Raw genomic sequence first — 19,720 nt, 5'->3', positions numbered from 1 at the left:
GATAACGAATATCAAAATCAATTACTAAACACTCCTTAAGTCCGTGTTGTGCAACTCTGCGAGTTGAACACATGGTTGTCGGCACGTCTGAATGATCTTTGGATTGTTGTAACGATTTTTCTGATACAGTGACCATCATGACGACAACACAAAAAGAATCCATCAGAGAAATTGGCAAAGTCTTACAGGATAAGGGCAAGCCACTGAAAGACCGTTTTCGTTCATTGTTCACGCTGAAAAATCTTGGTGGAAATGAAGCCATCGACATCATTGCGTCGTGTTTTGATGACGAGTCGGCGTTACTTAAACACGAGTTAGCCTATTGTCTGGGCCAAATGCAAGATAAATATGCCATTCCATCATTGATCACTGTTCTAGAAGACAAGACGCAAGAGCCGATGGTCCGTCATGAAGCAGGTTTGTACTATTTGACATCTGACTGAAAAGTAGATTATAAAATTCGACCTATAATATTATTGTGGGCGATGTCAGTTTCATCAGCATATTGATACAATGATAGTAGTACTAGTAGTAGTAGTAGTTGTTGTTGTTTAGGGACAAAAACAAGCTATGAACCTTATAAACAGTCCCTTCTTTGATCTCATGACACATTCTGTTACATACTTTGGTCAAGGTTCGGCGCTTCATGAATCATTTACATTTTATTTATTCATCAAACTATTTGAAAATAGTTGAGAATTTTGTAGTCCAGTTGATTCTTGAATGAGTTAGTTGATGGTGCTTGTTTTAAATGCAGTGGCAGTTGATTCCATACAGTCTAACTCGTTTACTGAAGCTAGACTTTCTTGTGTTAATATTTTAATGTTGTACAACAGTTTGTCCATCAGTATTTCTTGTGGAACTGATGTTGGTTGTCACATGGAAGAAGAGACCTGTAAACTTACTGAGTATGATTCTATACATTGCTAGAACTTGCTTCAATTGCTACCCCCACCACACACCCACACAAACACACACACCAAGGTTTTGAAGCCACTATATAGGAAGAGTCTAACAAGAGGACATGATCATAAACTGAAAACAAACACACACACACATACACACACAAAAAAACAACAACAACCAACAACAACAACAAAAACCCCACCACTTCTTCTCAAATAGTGTATTGGAAACATGGAATAAATTGGTCTCTGATGTGGCAAACACTCCAGCATTGAATGCCTGGATTCTGTGCTAAAAATAATATGAACTGCCCAGTGTTAGCTTTCCACCAGTGCCACACTGTCTAGCCATGCCAGACTAGTCCACAGTCAAAAGACTAGGGTTAGAATTTAGAGGGAAGGTTAGAGCAGACTGTAAAAGACCATCAAGACCAGATATAGGCTGAACAGCCTTACCAGTCTGCCACTGATAGTCATATCACAACATATCGATTTTTTTTATCATATGCACACACACAGTGACACACACGTATACACACACACACACACACACACTTGACACACACATTGTATGCATTTTTTTCTTCCTTTAGTTAACCAGTTCACTGCTAGAGAAATATATCTCCTGCAAGGCCTCTGCCAGGGTTTTTTTGGGGGGTTTGGGTGTGTGTGTGTGTGAAAATGGGTATACTGTAAATAGAATCGCCAAAAAAGAAATCTTCAGGCTACATGTTTTGTCAAACTCAAAGTACATAAACTATGGTTTTTTTCTGAAAAGAAAAAGAGTTTGCTATTGAAAACATTCTGAAATTATGGGATGTATAGGATTTTAAGCTGGTTGAACAACAATTTTACTTTAGCAATGTTAGTTTATATCTCTCATAGTTTTATATATGTCACACACACACACACACACATTTGTTATGTGAATTTTTCACAAAAAATAGTTATTAACAAGTAACAACACAAACAAGCATACAAAGAAAACCAACCACAAAGTGAATTTGTAGTATCCAGAGTGTTCTGACTAAACTATCAGTGAAATCTATGACTGCATACATTTTGGAACAAGTCCAAAATGTGTGCTGTCACCAAAGTTTCCAAGACCAATCAGTGACTCAGACCAGTCAGTGTGTGCAATTCATATTCGCACTCAGTTTCCCTGAAATCAACCAGTGGTGTCATAAGCCATGTGTGGGCTCATCTGCTGATTAGGCCAGGAGCTGGTCAATGCATTTAGTCACAAGTCATGCAGTACTCCATATTAGGATTGTATTCATGTTTATTCATGATAGCAATACTGTCTTCACAACATTTGGCATTTTGAAGGTGATAGTTAATTTACTGAGTATTCCAGAATAATTAAACTTTTTGAAGAGCACTTGTTGGATTTTTACTACGTTCACTCACAGTGTGTGCATGCCATTGTTAGGAGTTATATCAGTGAAGGCAGGCTTAGGTAAACTCTTCACTGGCAAGCATTCAGGAGCTGTCAAGACACTTTGAAAAGCTTGCTGTTTCTGTCACACAAATCATCTCAAGTGCATGACATTAATGACTGATTTTAGTGTTCTTGTTTCAGGGGAAGCCCTTGGTGCCATTGGTTCTCCTGAAGTTTTAGATCTGCTCAAGACCTATGCACAGGACTCCGTTGTTGAGGTAAATGTTTGTTTGTTTAGTGTTCCAATGATATTATCAAGCATGTTAAGCTTTTTCTTACATGGTGCAGTTAATAATTTGCATCATGATATTATTGTCATGCATAAAGTGATGCATATATGATATATTGTATCGATGTATATGTACACTCTCATAGAAATTATACTGTAGGGTAATACAATATCATTTTATGTACACTTCTTGCCACTAATGCCAGTAATTACCAGTAATTCTTTTAAGCAAAGAATATGAACTAACAGATCTATATCTTCGCCATTTTCAGGATGATATTTTTCTATTTATGTCATCTCCTATTGTAATACATATATGTGGTTCTGCAGCTTCACATATGAGGCAAGTATATTTGCCATCTGCATGCAGTTGAGATTGCAGTTGAAAACTTTATAATTCAATGTTGGTCTTAAAGAAAGAAGTAGTTTGACTGAAAGTTTATTTTTTTAATTAGGGCAGGCACATGATAGGCACTTACAGTTACACCACACATGACACTTAAAGAAAAAAATGCATACCTGCACCTCTTATTCAATGTGCAAGTGTGGGTGTGTAAATTGAGTGAAGGGGTTTATATTCAGTGTGCATTTGTGATTGAGTGAATGGATGGACAGAGGGGGATGTCATGACAGTCAAGTCAGCACTTTGTTGAACTCCCATTTTCAGGTGGCAGAGACGTGCCAGTTGGCGGTGGAGAGGATAGCGTGGCTGCAGAAGCAGCGCAGTCAGGAGGAAGCTGGCTTGCTTCCCAACCCGTACTCCTCGGTGGATCCCGCCCCACCAGCATCCAGCGTTGATGTGCAGGCTCTGAGGACCAGTCTTCTGGATGAATCGCTGCCTTTGTTTCAGCGTTACCGAGCAATGTTCACCTTGAGGAACATTGGATCAAAGGATTCAGTTTTGGCTTTGGCTGATGGTGAGGTTCTCATTTAGCTGGACAATGACAGTTGATATATTGAATATTAATTAATTCAGTATTGCTAACACTCCCACTCCTGTTTGATTTCCTTTTGTTCTGTTCTTTTCACAGAAACTGTTTTGAAGCCTATTAAAGAACTGTGAACTTTAACCTTTGCTAGCTATCGTGGGTCGTACACAACCCAGAAGGGTACAAAAACGCAAATATCTCGGCCAATTCTTAATATTTTTCTACGAATTTTCAGAAATGCTTCCTACACCTAAAAGGTCAACTTTTGCCAAAAAATGAAAAAAAATCATTAATTAGTGAATGAGTAATTAAAGGTGGCGTTTTAACTACACACGGACACTTGTGTGGGTCATGTATGACCCGTGCTTTTTAAAGAGGAAAAAACGTGGTCACCCCTCGAAAGTTCGTGTGGGCCATGCACGACAAATACCTTTTTAATAGTGATTTCAGAAGGCTTAATTTGCAATTAGTGAAGGAAAATAAAGAAGTTTTATTTTCAGTAGCCTCACTACCCCACTACTCTCCCACATACCCAGCATGCACACCCCTTAAAGGGAGTTTGGCTGCCCATATGGCAGCGTGAAAATGGTCGTACATGTAAAAGCCCACCCGTGTACATACAGGTGAAAGTGGGACAACCCATGAATGAAGAAGAAGATAAAATTGAGACACTGCTCATTGCAACTTCTTTGACCATGGGAATCAACAACAGCAGCAAAATACATTGTATTTTTACCCCCTAAAAGCATGGGATATTTATTACATTTATTCTTTCCGATCCCTAGAGCTGTTTTAAGAAAACTGAGACTGCTGAGACTGTGCAGTTTTCTGACCAACCTATATTGATAACCCAATGACATTTTGTGTTGCAGGACTGAAGTGCAAGAGCGCATTGTTTCGCCATGAAATAGCCTACGTCTTGGGCCAGATTCAGAGTGATGCCTGCGTGTCCCAGCTGAGGGCCAATCTTATTGATGAACATGAAAACCCCATGGTGCGACACGAGTGTGCAGAAGCCCTGGGATCTATTGCCACGGATGAAGCTGTGACAGAGCTCCAAAATTACCTGAAAGATTCTGAAAGGGTGGTGCGAGAAAGTTGCATTGTTGCACTGGACATGAGCGAGTATGAGAACAGCTGCCAGTTTCAGTATGCAGACACCCTGCAGAAAATGAATCAGGAGAAAGGTGCTGAAGTTACTGGATGATTTCACTTGATTGGGAATTGGGGAATTATAGACCGGAGTTGGGATATTTTTTTCTTTTAAACTAAAGACTGTTTGAAGATTAATTAGACTGTGATCCTTCAGAACAGTGTTGATTGTGCTAATATTTGCGATCAAGGGGTCAATCTGCAGAGATTTTACTAATACTAATAACAATAAGAAAAATCTATAAAGTTCCATGTTTTCAGATATTGGCTGCCCTTGAATTAATCAGTATGGACATTACATAGTATTGCCCTTTCCTTGGCCAAAGGAAAGTCAGAACTGCTTAATTTTAAAGGCAGTGGTAACATTTCCTTCTTTCTTTCTTTCCAAAAATAATTGGCATTGACTAGTTTAAAGTGTCTAAAGTCAGTTTATGTGAGTACATCAACTCAATAAATTTTTTCTTCTTTTCTTTAATTGATAAGGGGAAATTGATGGTGTCCTTGTGATTACTGAAGGTGCTCAGGTTGTCATGTGGTCTCTGAAAGGGCAAATCTAGAATAATATGAAGGTTTCTGAATGCTTTACACGGATTTAGTGTGGAATCTAGGGGAGTCCTGGGCTTCATCAACATGTACATGCATGAACACACAACATTGAAATAAATTTAGCAATGTGTGTGTGTGTGTGTTGCAGCCCAGGTGTGATTATATACATTGCTGACAATGTGCGATAGCAATGCTGCCATATGCTGATCTGAATAAACAGTTCCAAGTGATAAGGCTTGAGTGTGTGTGTGTGTGTGTGTGTGTGTGTGCCTGCACAGTCATGACGAATTCCTGTTCTTGAAAGGGTTGATTTTGCATAAAACAACAGCAATCCACACAAAAACAATGTGGGTATTAAAATAGATTGACGAAAACAATGCAGGTATTAAAAGAGATGGGAACATTTTTTGCCAGTGTTAGAGTATAATGGACAGTGCATGTCACTTTTTTTTTTTTTTAGTCAACTGACACAGATTAAAAAAAAACCCATCTAATCATTTGCCTGATCCGTAATTGAATTGACAAATTCCAAGTTTCTTTGGCAGTTGGCAAACCAATATCAACTTTGCCATCATGATGCAAAGAAACAACAAACAAGCCCTCTTTTTCACTCATACACACACTCACACATGACATCTCTTCCCTGTTGAAATATTTTCCAAAAATTATAAACTTGAGAGCAGTTGTCATACTCCACAGTCACACATCACTTCATTCACTCGAAAGGCACACCAATATACAGACAAAATTATTATTAATGTTCCCTCTGTTTATGATTTATACTCAATATATCAAAATATTTCAAATCATTCCAGTCACATACACATTCTTTCAAAGAACTAAATCTTGAAACAAATAATCTAATCCTTAGATATCAGCAATATGCTTCTCTTTTGGCTGTCCCTCTAAGTGGGTTAAGAAATGTGACTGGATCTCCTGTTCCCATTTCTTTCAAGAGACAGCATGTGGTAAGATTCTTGACTGGACCCCTCCAGTCCCCATTAGTGAGCATGCAGATCCAGGGATCTCCTACAGACCAAGGGCAGGTAGGAAGTGCTGAGGTTCCACATGAAACACTCGGCCTATCCAATAGCTCAAGAGAGTAACTAAAACTAGTATCAAAGAAGATTCCAAGAATGGAAATCTTGGCAGACTACAGAAATACAGGCCTATAAAGTTTTACTTGCATGGATTTCGGTTACTTTAACATACTGTGTACTCAAACGATCCTTGAAACAAGCAAATCAAACTTGAAATAACATTTGATTCACAAGAAAAAGAAAAAGTAAATGATTTGAATAAACAATTTTTCAGTTTTCAATTATCAATCCTGTGAGGATCGTTTGTAGAAATAGACATCTATACTTATGTGGCCACATCACTGGTACCCAGACCAACAAGATGCCAATAAGAGGCAACAGAGCCCTAAATGTATGGGCCTTCAACTCAGTAAGGAGTAACACTAAACTTGGTCACAATTTTTCATTTCAGAATAAAGTTCACTTGTAAACTACTTTTCACAAAAAGTGCAGCCAGTCAAGACAAGGGACTAAATAGGTTTCACCTAACTACCCAAAGTAATATACATCATTACATGTTCCACAGAACAAATCTATCACCGTCTCAAAAAAACTACCTCATTCATTTTCACCTGATTCTTCCTCAGCACTTCCACACTTCCTGACACCAATAATACAACAAAAACAAAATATAAACAAATTATCATTTTCAAACATTGGTAACATTTTTTCACAAACCAAACCAAAACAGTAAACAAACAAACATTTTTAACCACGGGTAACATTTTGTCACATTTGCCTACATTCACTGACAGTTGAAGTGTAATCATTATCAGCATATTGGATCAGTACCCTTAGCTAGCTGTCAGTCTTGCTGGTTCAAAACAATTGTTCAGATTTACTGATAAATTGACATTCTATTTAATGTTGGTAAATGATTCCGCATACTTTGCCTTCAATGTTCAATGACTGATTACCTTAAAAAAAAAAAAAAAAAAAAAAAAAAGCCTTTATCTCTCTTTCCCATTCTCCCTTTCCCTGAGTTTTTATCTCTCTCTCTCTCTCTCTCTCTCTCTCACATGCATGAACGCTCTCACATGAGTCCACACATATACATAAAGAGTCAGTAAAACACACACACACACACACACAAACACACACGCACACACACACTTAATTGATTCTGTCTCTGTGCTTTATGTGGCTTGGATCATTCCTTCTCCACAAAGGCTCAAGCGGGTCTGTGTCATCAGGAGTGTCATAAACAGTTGAAATCAGCACATCACTGTTGGCTTTCCGCTTTCGCTGGGCTGACAGTCCATACCTCATAAGCTTCTCACCACGGTAACCTAACCCTTTCCTGTCCTTAGGATGCTGACCCTCAGTGTCCAAAGCATCAGCAATTCCTTGGACAGAGGAACCAAGCCCACTGCCTTCTGTCCATCCCTGTTTTTCAAGAATCTTTCTCCCAACACCTTTAGTATGTTTTTCAAACTTCCCAATCCCTGCAGAGAATCGGTCTGTTTTTTCAATGCCACGTCGCCGTCTCTGTTCTTGTCGGATGGTGAGAAAATCGCGGATGTCGGGATCCCCAGCTCCGTCTTCATAGTAGGCACTCATGTCAACATCCAGGTCATCTGCTGTTTGCTCATCAAAGTCCCCTTCTTTTTCCTGCCAGTACTGTGCATCTGTGTAGAAAACAAGCCCACTTCCTCCTTTCTCCCAAACAACTTCCATTTCTTCTTCAAACAACCGCTCCTTGTTGCGTCCTTGGTTGGATACGTCATCGTACATGGCTTCGTGTCTCTCCCATTCTTCACAGGTGTCATTGTCATCTTCAGAACTCGAGCCTCCTTTTTCAAATTCTATCATTTTCTCTTCAATTCTTTCTGCCATCAGTTTGCGTCTTTCTTGCTTGGCAAGTTTCTTGAGGTGACGCTTTTCTTTATAGCTAGGTGCGTTGTCTGAGGACAGAGGTGTTTTCTCAGCTGATGGTTCCTCATTGTGTATCCCAGGAACAGTATCACTTATATTTTTAGCGAGATTATTACTGCCAGCACTTTTGTGAATGGATGAACTTTCTGTGCAACCTGTCTCACCCTCAGCCTTTTCACCTATCACATCCTCATCACCAGTAGCTGTCTCTATCACTTCTGTCTGGTAATCAAATGGGACACTGCCATACTTTCCCTTGCTTTTCGACTTTGGGAAATCCAGCTGTAACTTTTTGATGATTGAAGGGGGGAGACGGCACTCTTGGATCAGTTTCATGAAGTGCATAGTTGGAGTTCCAACATTGCCATGTGGCATGACTGTTGGTGGGCGGAGTTCGGGAAGTCTCTGAAGGTCTTCTTCACGAAACTCTTCTCTGTCTGCAGGAATCTGTCTCTTCTCTCCTCTTGTCTGGTATCTGGAGACTGTTCCACAGCTGGTGGTCACAGTGTTTTTATCTGTTGTGTCTCCAAGATCAAAAGATGCAGTTTTCAACCTGAAAAATCAAACATATAATTCAAGTGACCACTTTTCTTATTTGAAGGTTGTTTTTTTTAATTTTCAGTTTGGCAGTAAAACAACACAGTGAGCTGTTTACCATTATAGCAGAGTTACACATGTAAATGGGAGAAAAAGAAATCAAAAGATAAGCAAATGCACTCATTCTAGTTTTCTACACTTTTTTTAAGAGCATGGGATCTTGCTGCATAAACCAGTTTGTTAACCTTCGTTGGCTATCGTGGGTCATACACGACTCAGAAGGGTACAAAAACGCAAATATCTCAGCCAATTCTCAATATCTTTCTATGAAATTTCAGAAATGCTTCCTACACCTAAAAGGCCAACTTTTGCCAAAAAATGAAAAAAATTAATTAATTAATTAATGAGCAATTAAAGGTGGCGTTTTAACTACACACGGACGCTTGTGTGGGTTGTGTATGACCCATGCTTTTTAAAGAGGAAAAAACATGGTCACCCTTCGAAAGCTTGTGTGGGTCATGCACGACACATAGATTTTTAATAGTGATTTCAGAAGGTTTAATTTGCAATTAGTGAAGGAAAATAAAGAAGTTTTCAATAGCCTCACTACCCCACTACTCTCCCACTACCCCCCACCCCGCCCCGTCCCTTTCGCCTGTCTTCAGCTATAACCCCTTCCATCCCTTTCTCTAACAGGATGTACCTGTGTGACTGAATATCTTTGATAGTGCGTGTATAGCATGCTATGAGTCATCTCTCTCTCTCTGTCTCGCTGTCTGTCTGTCTCTCTCTGTGTCTCAATTTCACTCTCTCTCTCTATCTATCTCTGTGTGCATCAGACTCAGAGGGTTTGTATGTATGTGCATGTGGTGTTATGCGTTTGTGTGTGTGATCAGTTGTGTGTGCATGTGTGTGTGTGTGTGAGTGTGTGTGTGTGTATGTGCGTGTGTGTGAATGCGTGAGCATGTGTTTCTTCTGAGTGTATGTGTTTGTGTGAGTCTGTGTGTGTGTGTGCGAGTGCATGTGTGTGTAATCAGTTGTTACAATATGTTTTCCTTTTCTATATTTTGCTATAAGCTTTGGAGGAATATACAGGTTTTTGTCTCTTTACAAAGTATGGGTCGTGCATGACCCACACAAGCTTTGGAGGAATATACAGGTTTTTGTCTCTAAAAGGTGTGGGTTGTGGACAACCCACATGAGCTTCCGTGTGTAGTCAAAAGCGACAGCCAGCGAAGGTTAAAGGATGTACAGACACCAGTAAAGAGAATTCCTATGTTTACTTCCTGTTTGGCTAGTTTACTGTCACTAGTGTCAGACAAGTGGGCCATGCATAGCTGCACCTGTTTGGCACAATCAGTCTGGCTGAGAGTAAGATTTTTATATGACGTGTAACTTCTCAGAACACTACAGGAACTTAAGAAATATCACACTACAACAAAACACGCAGTGTTACTCTTGGTGATAAAAAGTTCAGGACTGGCTTCTGGAAGACAGGTAAACAACTGGCTTTAAATTGTGTGCCTTTGACTCAACTTATTAACAAAGGTACCAGAGGTCTGCACAAGGCCCTAACACTCCCTCAAATAAGACAGCTCTATAAAAGCTAACACCTTAAAATTCAACTTTCCTTCCCCCCCAAACCACCCCCCATTGGCGTTCTTCACCAACAACATCTGGTGAAGCTCCCTCTCTGTCAACCTTCACAAAGGAGCTCAGCAGTGTGAAACAAAAATGTGAAGAGATCTTAAAAACCAAACTGGCAAATAACCAGCGAAAAAGTGAAGCAGATGATGACACCAACATTCACATCCTTTCTTCAATCTAGTCCATGTCTGTGAGAGACTGAAAAACTATAGCAGTCACCACACACATGCATCATCTGTTATGATTTTTATTTGATCTTTTATATGGCTGATGGCATAATTCTTTGGATATTCTTACGAAGTATGGCTGTGGTGTGGTAACTTTCTTATTCCTTTTATTTATCTATTTCATTATACATTTTTGGTGAAGCCCTGCATCATCAATAAAAATCAAAATTCACATACAATGTCCAAACTGTGCAATGTACCATAGTCAGCTACTTCTTCTCCACTGTTCTGTGTGACTGGCAGAGTCAACATCCATGCCTTGTGAACACAACCCATTCCACCTTGATGGGAAAAATTGTGGATTCTAATGCCTGACAGTCAACTTTAAAAATGAAGCATTTTGCCTGTGTCCTGTGCTTCCAATTCAAACTGACAATGAACTTCACAAAAAAACAACAACAACAAAAAAACAATGAATAAGTAACTCACACATGAACACAGCACTTCAAAAGTGTGCAACATGACTGTCTGACTGCAGTGAGATATTTTTTTTCAAATGTGTGCAGTGTGAGAGCTTTGGTGTTCTTCAATTCAGAAACTGTAATAGTAAATATTAGTGGTTGTGGAAACAGAATACTGGGTTGATATTACTTTTATTAGTGGTGGTGGTTGTAGTAACAGTAGTAGCTGTAGTACAGTATGTGTGTGCATTGTGTGTGTGTGTGTGTGTGTGTGTACGTGTGCTTAAGAATGTGTGTGTGAGACTGAGTGTGTGTGTGTGTGTGTGTGTGTGTGTGTGTGTGTGTGTGTGTGTACGCGTACTTAACCCTTTCGCTGCCAGGAAAATAAAATTTAAGTGAAATCTATTTGCCAGGGTTTTTTCACAAAAACCGGGTATAAATTTTCAAAAAATTCTGTGCTCTTTGTTATTGGAGAAAGACCCATAAAAGTATATATTTTCTGAAAGGGAAATGAATAAAGAATACAAAACACATGATGTTTTCCCATTTTATGCATTTTAAGTGACATGCTGTTGTTTTGAAATCTGTGTTTTGTTTTTTGTCACATTTTCAACTTGTTCATTACAAACATTAGTCTGGTAATTTGCACAAAAATATCACTTTCTGGACAAATGGATATCTGCACACACAAAATCATACTAGAACAACCACAATATAAAAAAACTGAAAAAGAAATAGATGCATTGTGACTTCTGCAAGTGATAATATGGATGTGAGGCCACGCCCCCTCAGTCTCCACCCCCCTCCTCTTCACCCCTCTCACACCGTCACTTCATCAGACCGCGTTGGCTGAGTGCCAAGAAAATAGCTCATACGGTGCCCTGCTAAAAATTCGTCTGCTTGAGTTGAACAGCCTGCATCACTCATTGATAGTTGTATCTTGGCCACTCTCTTTATTGCTCCCTTTATTTTCTATCAAATCGTCCTATAAATGTTCACCACTGTCTTCTCCTTCGAATTTATGCTCCAATTCTTTCTGAGCATTAGCTAAAGAAAGTAATCTTGGTTGATTTAGTTCGCCACGAGCGCATGTCTTGAGCACGGAGTCAGTCCGACATTTTGTTGAGCGAGCGAGGAGAGGAGCCAGGCAAAGACTGCGGCCAGTAACCCAACCAAAACGTTCAAATAAAGGACTGCCTTATGACGCAGATGGTGTTTCTAGCTATGAATAGAATCCAGAAAGATTCCCCAAGCTAAAGCTACCAGCATTTTTGTCAACGAACTGAATGCAAAGCAGGGAAAAGTCAGAATATTTCGATGACGAGTTATCTCGTCATGCAGGCAGCGAAGCATACATGCTTGCCATGACGAGTTATCTCGTCATGCAGGCAGCCTAGGGGTTAAGAATGCGAACAGAGAACCGGTAAGTTTCACTTGCCTTGAAATTAAGCACTTGCTCGACACCGATTCTCCTTTGCTGTCTTGCCAATTCCTCTGATGGTATGTCCTGTACAGTTCAACAAATTTCACTTCTGATACTCGTATGATGCAGCAAAATGTTTCTCTTTTTATGTCATTGGCAAAAGGTCCCCTTGATGATGTTTCTGAGTCATTTTTATTATCACTTGAGGAACTGGTTGTTTCTGACAGTGAAGCCTTCACGGACTGTTTTTCTGGTCTGTGGCGAAAGTGAAAGCAGTCAAATCCTCCTGTTTCTACAAATTGAGAAAAAAATCGTCTTAAGTCTGCTGAACGATAGAATGGCGGAATGTTGTTTACAACCGCATAAACGCCCGAAGACGACTGAGAAATGTTATGGTGTTCCTTTTCCGTCATTTTCATTTATCGTCTTTCGTTTACCAAACGTCGCAGTCATCTGACAGGGGACGTAACTGTAAAATTTCCCGGAGAGTAGCAAACCTTTGAATTGGATTGTTTTTGCCAGCTGCACCAGCAAACTACTCGTCTTCTGTCAGCTGTACCGAATTCTACGTGTGTGTGTTTTTTTTCCAGCACGATAGCATGGCAGCTTGAATGTAGTGGTTTGGTCTTGATTTTGTTTCATGAATTATTGAACCAGTTCATGGGCCATGCTCAGGGAGACAAAATGTAGCATGCCGAATCAAATAAAAGAACCGAAACAAATCACTGGGCATGAAGTCCTGTCGGTGCCAACTGATCATTTCAAAGCAGTTATGTGAAACAGCCGAGGTGGCTGAACCACGTAGTTATTACAATGCAAGTTTTTATTTTCACGAATATAGAATAACTTGACATGGCTCGCCGTAATGTGGGGATTCCGGGGGAAATCCTTAGACCACTGCACATATCCAACGTTGTTGATGACAACGCCAGTCGAGAACATACCCAACTGTTGCGTGCTATATATGACAATGATTACGAAAAAGTATCAGACCTTGTCACAGTGCAGGGAGTAAAACCACATTGTGGTGGCCATAGAAGTGCTGTGTGGTTGGCGGCTATGGAGGGGAGGTCTCAAATTCTCACATTGCTCTTGGACAACGGGGGAGAACCTGACCATCCAGAAATAAATGATCACATGTGGCTGCGACGACCCATACACATGTCTGCATGCAATGGACACATCGACTGTATCGATGTCTTGTTGAACAAGGGAGTAGATGTGAATAGTCGAGACAATGACCATCGGACTGCTTTGCACTGGGCTTCATCCTATGGGCAGAATGAGACAGTGTTGTTTCTTATTGACAGAGGTGCATCAGTTAACTCAGCACAGCTGGATGGATTTACAGCCTTGCATGCAGCGACATGTCTTGGGCACACAGAAGTGTGTAGGATTCTCATCCAACATGGTGCTGATGTCAACCTAGCCGATCGTGACAACTGGAGTGCTCTGCATACTGCGGCCTGCTATGGCTACATTGATGTTGCCAGAATCATGCTGGAGGCAGGGGCTTCCATCCACCAAAGAACCAGTGATGGAGAAACATCATTCCACATTGCTTGCAGCAGTGGGTACACAGGCATTGCAGAGATGTTTTACAATCATGGAGCCCAAATCAATGCTGTCAATATCAATGGCTACACTCCTTTCCACCTCGCTGTTTACTACAACAAGCTTGATGTGGCACATTTCCTGATCACTGTGAATGCCGACATGGACACAGCCAATAATGCAGGTCAGACACCCCTTTACCTGGCTGCCCTTCGTGGAGAGGAGAGGATCCTGCGCCTGATGGTTGAGGCAGGGTGCAAACTGAATGGCCAGACAGCTTTACCTTTTTCAGCAAGGCTGAACCAAAATCATGCTGACATTGTGCAGCAAATCCAGTACCTGACAGTCAATCCACGCTCTTTGAGGGAACTCTGCTGCTTCAAGATCCGCAGTCTTTTGCGGCACACATTACGTGATGATGTGCTTGCACTTCCCATTCCCACATTTCTGAAAGATCTCATTCTGTTTAGGCATCTCTGTAGGAGATCAACATAGTGTTGCATCAATCATTTGAGATATTGTATCATTTACCAAATTATAATTTTTGTCAAAGATTGCTCTCCTGGTATTGGTTTATACTTGTTTTGTAAAATTTTTTTTAGGGAATAACCATTGTGATGATGAAAACAGGCAGGAAAAAACAACAGCAATATATAGTTTTAAGACAACTGGAAAGTGAAGACACACCTCTTGAATCAGTAACACCTTATGAGTTGTGGTTCTGGAATATGCATAGCAATCATCGGTTCACCTTTGGTTTTACTTATGTAATTTTTATTTTTGTTGACAAGTTTTTGTATGTGTTTTATTTCCAGTTCTCAGATTCATGCTTTCTCATATTTTAGAGAGGGAAGTTGATGATACCTATTGTCTTATCAATGTATAGGTATATATATATGGTCATAGAATTTATATATTGATGTTGATTTTCATAAATATTATTATTGTTGTATGAATGGATAATATCTGGCCTTGTGGCATTATGCTGAAATAGTCATAGTTTTGGGTGATCATTGATAAATATTTGGTATAGGTGATCATATTTGCTTCTTCTTGTCTTGTATGAATTATATGAATGCTTGCAAATAATTGAAATTGTTTATTTAGCCGTGGTCCTGAGTGGTATTATTATCATAAAGGGGATGATACAAAAGAATTAATGATTACTAATGATTTACTGAATTAAACTAAAGGATAGAAAAGTTTCATGCGCAGGCCAGGAACATATAGCAAGCCAATCACAAAAGGGGTTTTCTGTTGTTTTATTGACAATAGTTAAAAGGAGATAAAGAAAAGAAGATAAAGACAACGGTGCAAACGATACGTAGCAAGATGTTGGCCTCTGGGACAACGCACACAACACACACTGCTAGCGACACAGCAAGAGAGAGAGAGAGAGAGCAGGCTCTCGCCAGTGACTGGCCAGGTGGAAAAGTGACCAGTGATCACCCACTCCGTCTGTTTATGCAAGTTAAGCGAACTGCACTGACGCTCGCGTGGCCGGTGAAACAAAAGGTCCCCAACCAGGCAAAATCTGATTAGAATTGTGTTTGTTACAAGGTGTTCAGTGATAGATTTCTAAATGATTCCTGAACCGACTTACATCGGATTGGTTTCAAAAGAAGCAGCTCAACACCTGCTTTCTAATGAGTATAAAATGAAGTATTGATTATTTAAGATGAATTTATAATCTTTATTTAAGTCACCTGAAAAGGGTCAGTTTTAGTGAGCTTGCCACTGAAAATTACAAACTGCATTAAATCAGTTTAATGTAGGCAAACACAAATGGAATGAATTTAAAGATGGATTTGCGACAATTCTGCCAGTATATAATACTTGCAGTTTACTGATCTGACAAAAGAGATATTTAATTAAATATGGTGCATCAGTTGCACAGATTTCAGCTCACCCAATGGCGTACAGCGACACCAGTTGTGGAGTCGTTGTCGTTAAATGTAAGCTTAGCGTCAGTTGAAATCTTTAGACTGACAACAAATATAATATTGCAGCAAACGATACAGAGACTTGATTTAATGGATGTTTAGAGATAGGTTTAGTATGGGCTATGCATTCAAACCTGAAATGGCGTCACACATTTTGCGTGAGCCGTTGAAGACTGGCCATTAGTTGCGAAAAAGGTGTCTGCTATAGCTCAGCTTTCAGCTTGTGCTGTGAGTTGAGTCACAGTCATATTTAGTCAGCTGAGCACTTGGCTACATTTATGTTACCGATTTGTTAATTTTTGTTGAATTAAGTTTATGGAAAATGTGTTGTTTTTTTGGTGTGTTTTAATCTGTGTAATGGTCCAAATGAAAGCTTTAGCTCTCTTGTCCAAATGTAAACAGTGGAATTCAGTGACTAGTATGAGGTGCTAAATAATTAAAATATATTGTAAAGAATGCTGTTCTCATATGTTGAGAGATGTATACATTATTTATAAATTAACTGGATGATAGAGACTGAAGAGAGGCTAATTTGGTGCCAAAGTAAATCAGAAACATATTTTGACAAGTTCAGAACAAGAGTAATGGGCACAGAACTGAAACTGAAGCAGCTTGTACATGAATTCAGTACAACTACATTGCTTGCATTGAAGGAAATTTGAGATTGTATTCAGACTGTGTTAGGATGTTTACCAATCTCTTATTGTACTTGGATTAATCAAACTCTGTACAAATGCCCTCTTTTTTTTCTTTCTTTTTTTTTCTCCCTCCCACATCACTCTTATTTCCATATTTTTGTTACCTTCTTTTTCTGTGTTGCCTTTGTTATTGCACACTCCACAGTAATGTCTCATTGTGATTTTGGGGACCATGAGTCATGGTAAAGAGATCCCCTGAAACATTTACATATGTTAAGACATTAAAATTTGGAGAGAGGAAAGACATGTAGAATGTGATCATACAATTTGAATGTTTGTAAAAACAACCACCTGAAAACAGAGTATGGCTGCCTACATGGCGGGGTAAAAATGGTCATACATGTAAAAGCCCACTCCTGTGTGTGTGTGTGTGTGTGTGTGTGTGTGTGTGTATGTATATATATATATGAGTGAACATGGGAGTTGCAGCCCATGAACAAAGAAGAAGAAGATTGTTTGTAAAAAGGGAGGAACAGGAGGAGGAAGGGGACGATCAAGTTCTTTGGAGGAGAAACTAGTCGCTTTCAGTTTCACAATGACTGGTTAGTTACCACTGTGATTGGTGGCGTTGTGATACTTCATCCATACACGGAAATTTAAGCAGCTTGAGCCTTGTATAGATATATATTCTAAAAGCTGGAGACCAAATATCCAACCAGTAAAATCTGTCAGGAGCAGTCTGATTTAGAACAGTACATTGTAATACAGTCTTCAGTGAAAGAAATCCAAGTGCAAGTCTAATTTGGTATTCCTGGTCAAGAATGTATATTTGATCTATCATTGTGAAACAGAAATAAGTCTTCAGATAGCAGCATAATCTAGCTTAATCAGTGGTCTCATAAATATATTAAACAAATGGTCAAAAGGATCAGATACCATTGTCTAAAAATGAATTCAAAGTTTATAGCATCATTAATCTAGAATGGTTACTGCTGCACTCAGCTCAAAGCAGGTCAGTTAGTGATGAGTCTCTGTACAAAAGTGAAAGCTTTTATGCGACTTGATTCCTCAGGGAATCACGGAAAACTGTCTAGAGCTCTCTCCTTCCCTCCTTTACACTAAGTGAATTAGTCAATATGCTCTGTGGAAACATACCTTTTCTTGATTTCACCCTTTTGGTTTTGGGTTTTCTGATTGATTCTTGTTATATTTTCACTTGGTATGTCATGTGGGTTGTGGGAAAAACTGTTTATCTTCCCATTTTCTTATGAAGATAAAAGATTGGAGATGCACTGTTGTTTTGTGGGTGGCTAATGTACACCAAAGTGAGAGGTTTTTGTTGTCTTCACATTCCATTGGTGACAACAAACATTTTTAGCTGTACTGAGAAGCACTATTCTCAAAATGACTGAAAAGATTGGGGAGTGGGAAAGTGGTGTGTGCGTGGGTGGTGAGGGATGGACACTGGGTGGATGAGATACTTCAAGATTCCTGTGAAAAAAAAATAAAGTGAACATTTCAGCAAAGGTCCATGACTTCGTGATAACCAAAATTACCAAGGGGGTGAGGGCACAGAATCAGAGTATACATCACTTTTTTTCTACACTAAAAAATGAAATTGAAATAATGTTTTTCTCTCTATATATTTTCTAAAATCTGTATTGAATTCAATATTTTTCTCTCTATATATTTTCTAAAATCTGTATTGAATTCAATATTTTACTGAATGAATCTCATCCCTGATATGTATATATATATATATATTTTTTTTTTTTTTTTCTTCCTTCTTTAGATATCCATGATCATGGTAAAATATTCACTCACAAGCAGTATAAAAATCTGTAATATATTTTTCATGAACAATCTGCCACACACACACACACACATCAGTTTTCTGCATATTTAACATGTGATGTCTTGAGAAAAGCATCAAAATATGCTCTAAACCTGACTGATTTCCCCTAAAAAAAAAAAAAAAAGTTTTTACAGTGAACCAGATGAAAGTCTGTTTTGTGTATATGTTGTAAATACATGAAGTGACAATTCTGTGTGGCACCCCAGTTTCAGTTTCAGTTTCACTTTCTCAAGGAGGCGTCACTGCGTTCGGACAAATCCATACACGCTACACCACATCTGTTGAGCAGATGCCTGACCAGCAGCATAACCCAACGCGCTTAGTCAGGCCTTGAGTGCATGCTTACATATTTGTGTACCTATGAAAGTGGATTTCATTTTACGTAATTTCACCAGAGGACAACACTCTCGTTGCCATGGGTTCTTTTTCAGTGCGCCAAGTGCGTGCTGCACACGGGACCTCGGTTTATCATCTCATCCGAAAGACTAGACGCTCAGTTTGATTTTCCAGTCAAACTTAGGAGAAAGGGCGAGAGCGGGATTTGAACCCACACCCTCACGGACTCTCTGTATTGGCAGCTGAGCGTCTTAACCATTCTGCCACCTTCCAATAACTCTTAACCTTCGCCGGCTGTCGCTTTTGACCACACACGAAAGCTCATGTGGGTCGTCCATGACCCATACCGCTGTCGCTTTTGACTACACACGGAAGCTCATCCACGACCCATACCTTTAAAGAGACAAAAACCTGTATATTCCTCCAAAGCTTATAACAAAATATAGAAAAGGAAAACATATCGTAACAACTGATTACACACACATGCGCTCGCACACACAGACTCACACAAACACATACACTCAGAAGAAACACATGCTCACGCTTTCACACACACGCACATACACACACACACACAAACTGATCACACGCACAAACGCATAACATCACATGCACATACATACAAACCCTACTTATGCACACAGAGACAGATAAATAGAGAGAGACTGAGACAGAGAGACTGAGACAGAGACAGAGAGAAACAGACAGACAGCGAGACAGAGAGAGATGACTCATAGCATCCTATACATGCACACTCAAAGATATTCAGTCACACAGGTACATGCTGTTAGAGAAAGGGATGGAAGGGGGTTATAGCTGAAGACGGGAGAAAGGGACAGGGCAGGGAGGGGGGTAGTGGGAGAGTAGTGGGGTAGTGAGGCTATTGAAAGTATAACTTCTTTATTTTCCTTCACTAATTGCAAATTAAACCACCTGAAATCACTATTAAAAAGGTATGGGTCGTGCATGACCCACACGAGCTTTCGAGGGGTGACCACATTTT

General features: G+C 39.6%; 3 protein-coding genes across 3 annotated transcripts; 2 read left to right on the top strand and 1 right to left on the bottom strand.

Annotated features, from left to right (window-relative positions):
* Positions 1–29: 29 nt before the first annotated feature.
* Positions 30–4,788, top strand: LOC143279837 (deoxyhypusine hydroxylase-like). Its single transcript, XM_076584071.1, has 4 exons — positions 30–417; positions 2,488–2,564; positions 3,243–3,492; positions 4,377–4,788. Exons 1-4 carry the CDS (start codon positions 138–140, stop codon positions 4,709–4,711), a joined length of 942 nt encoding a protein of 313 aa, XP_076440186.1. The 5' UTR covers positions 30–137; the 3' UTR covers positions 4,712–4,788.
* An 821-nt stretch (positions 4,789–5,609) lies between these two features.
* On the bottom strand, positions 5,610–12,839 carry LOC143279834 (G patch domain-containing protein 3-like). Its single transcript, XM_076584065.1, has 2 exons — positions 12,407–12,839; positions 5,610–8,709 (listed from the first exon to the last, which is right to left on the bottom strand). The coding sequence occupies exons 1-2, from the start codon at positions 12,808–12,810 to the stop codon at positions 7,395–7,397; spliced, it is 1,719 nt and encodes a 572-aa protein (XP_076440180.1). The 5' UTR covers positions 12,811–12,839; the 3' UTR covers positions 5,610–7,394.
* A 67-nt stretch (positions 12,840–12,906) lies between these two features.
* On the top strand, positions 12,907–18,052 carry LOC143280491 (uncharacterized). The gene has a single exon (XM_076585150.1). It carries the CDS (start codon positions 13,244–13,246, stop codon positions 14,438–14,440), a length of 1,197 nt encoding a protein of 398 aa, XP_076441265.1. The 5' UTR covers positions 12,907–13,243; the 3' UTR covers positions 14,441–18,052.
* The last annotated feature ends 1,668 nt before the right edge of the window (positions 18,053–19,720 follow it).

Source organism: Babylonia areolata, chromosome 3 (genome assembly GCF_041734735.1).
Source record: "Babylonia areolata isolate BAREFJ2019XMU chromosome 3, ASM4173473v1, whole genome shotgun sequence".
Taxonomy (NCBI): Eukaryota; Metazoa; Mollusca; class Gastropoda; order Neogastropoda; family Buccinidae; genus Babylonia; species Babylonia areolata.
This window is presented reverse-complemented; position numbering and strand designations above follow the sequence as displayed.

Excerpts from the sequence above, each read along its gene's own strand:
- LOC143279837 (XM_076584071.1), top strand. The coding sequence starts at position 138 with ATGACGACAACACAAAAAGAATCCATCAGAGAAATTGGCAAAGTCTTA. Across the intron at positions 418-2,487 it reads GATGGTCCGTCATGAAGCAG|GGGAAGCCCTTGGTGCCATT; the intron begins GTTTGTACTATT and ends TTCTTGTTTCAG. Across the intron at positions 2,565-3,242 it reads CACAGGACTCCGTTGTTGAG|GTGGCAGAGACGTGCCAGTT; the intron begins GTAAATGTTTGT and ends TCCCATTTTCAG.
- LOC143279834 (XM_076584065.1), bottom strand. The coding sequence starts at position 12,810 with ATGAAAATGACGGAAAAGGAACACCATAACATTTCTCAGTCGTCTTCG. Across the intron at positions 8,710-12,406 it reads AGCAAGTGCTTAATTTCAAG|GTTGAAAACTGCATCTTTTG; the intron begins GCAAGTGAAACT and ends TTGATTTTTCAG.
- LOC143280491 (XM_076585150.1), top strand. The coding sequence starts at position 13,244 with ATGGCTCGCCGTAATGTGGGGATTCCGGGGGAAATCCTTAGACCACTG.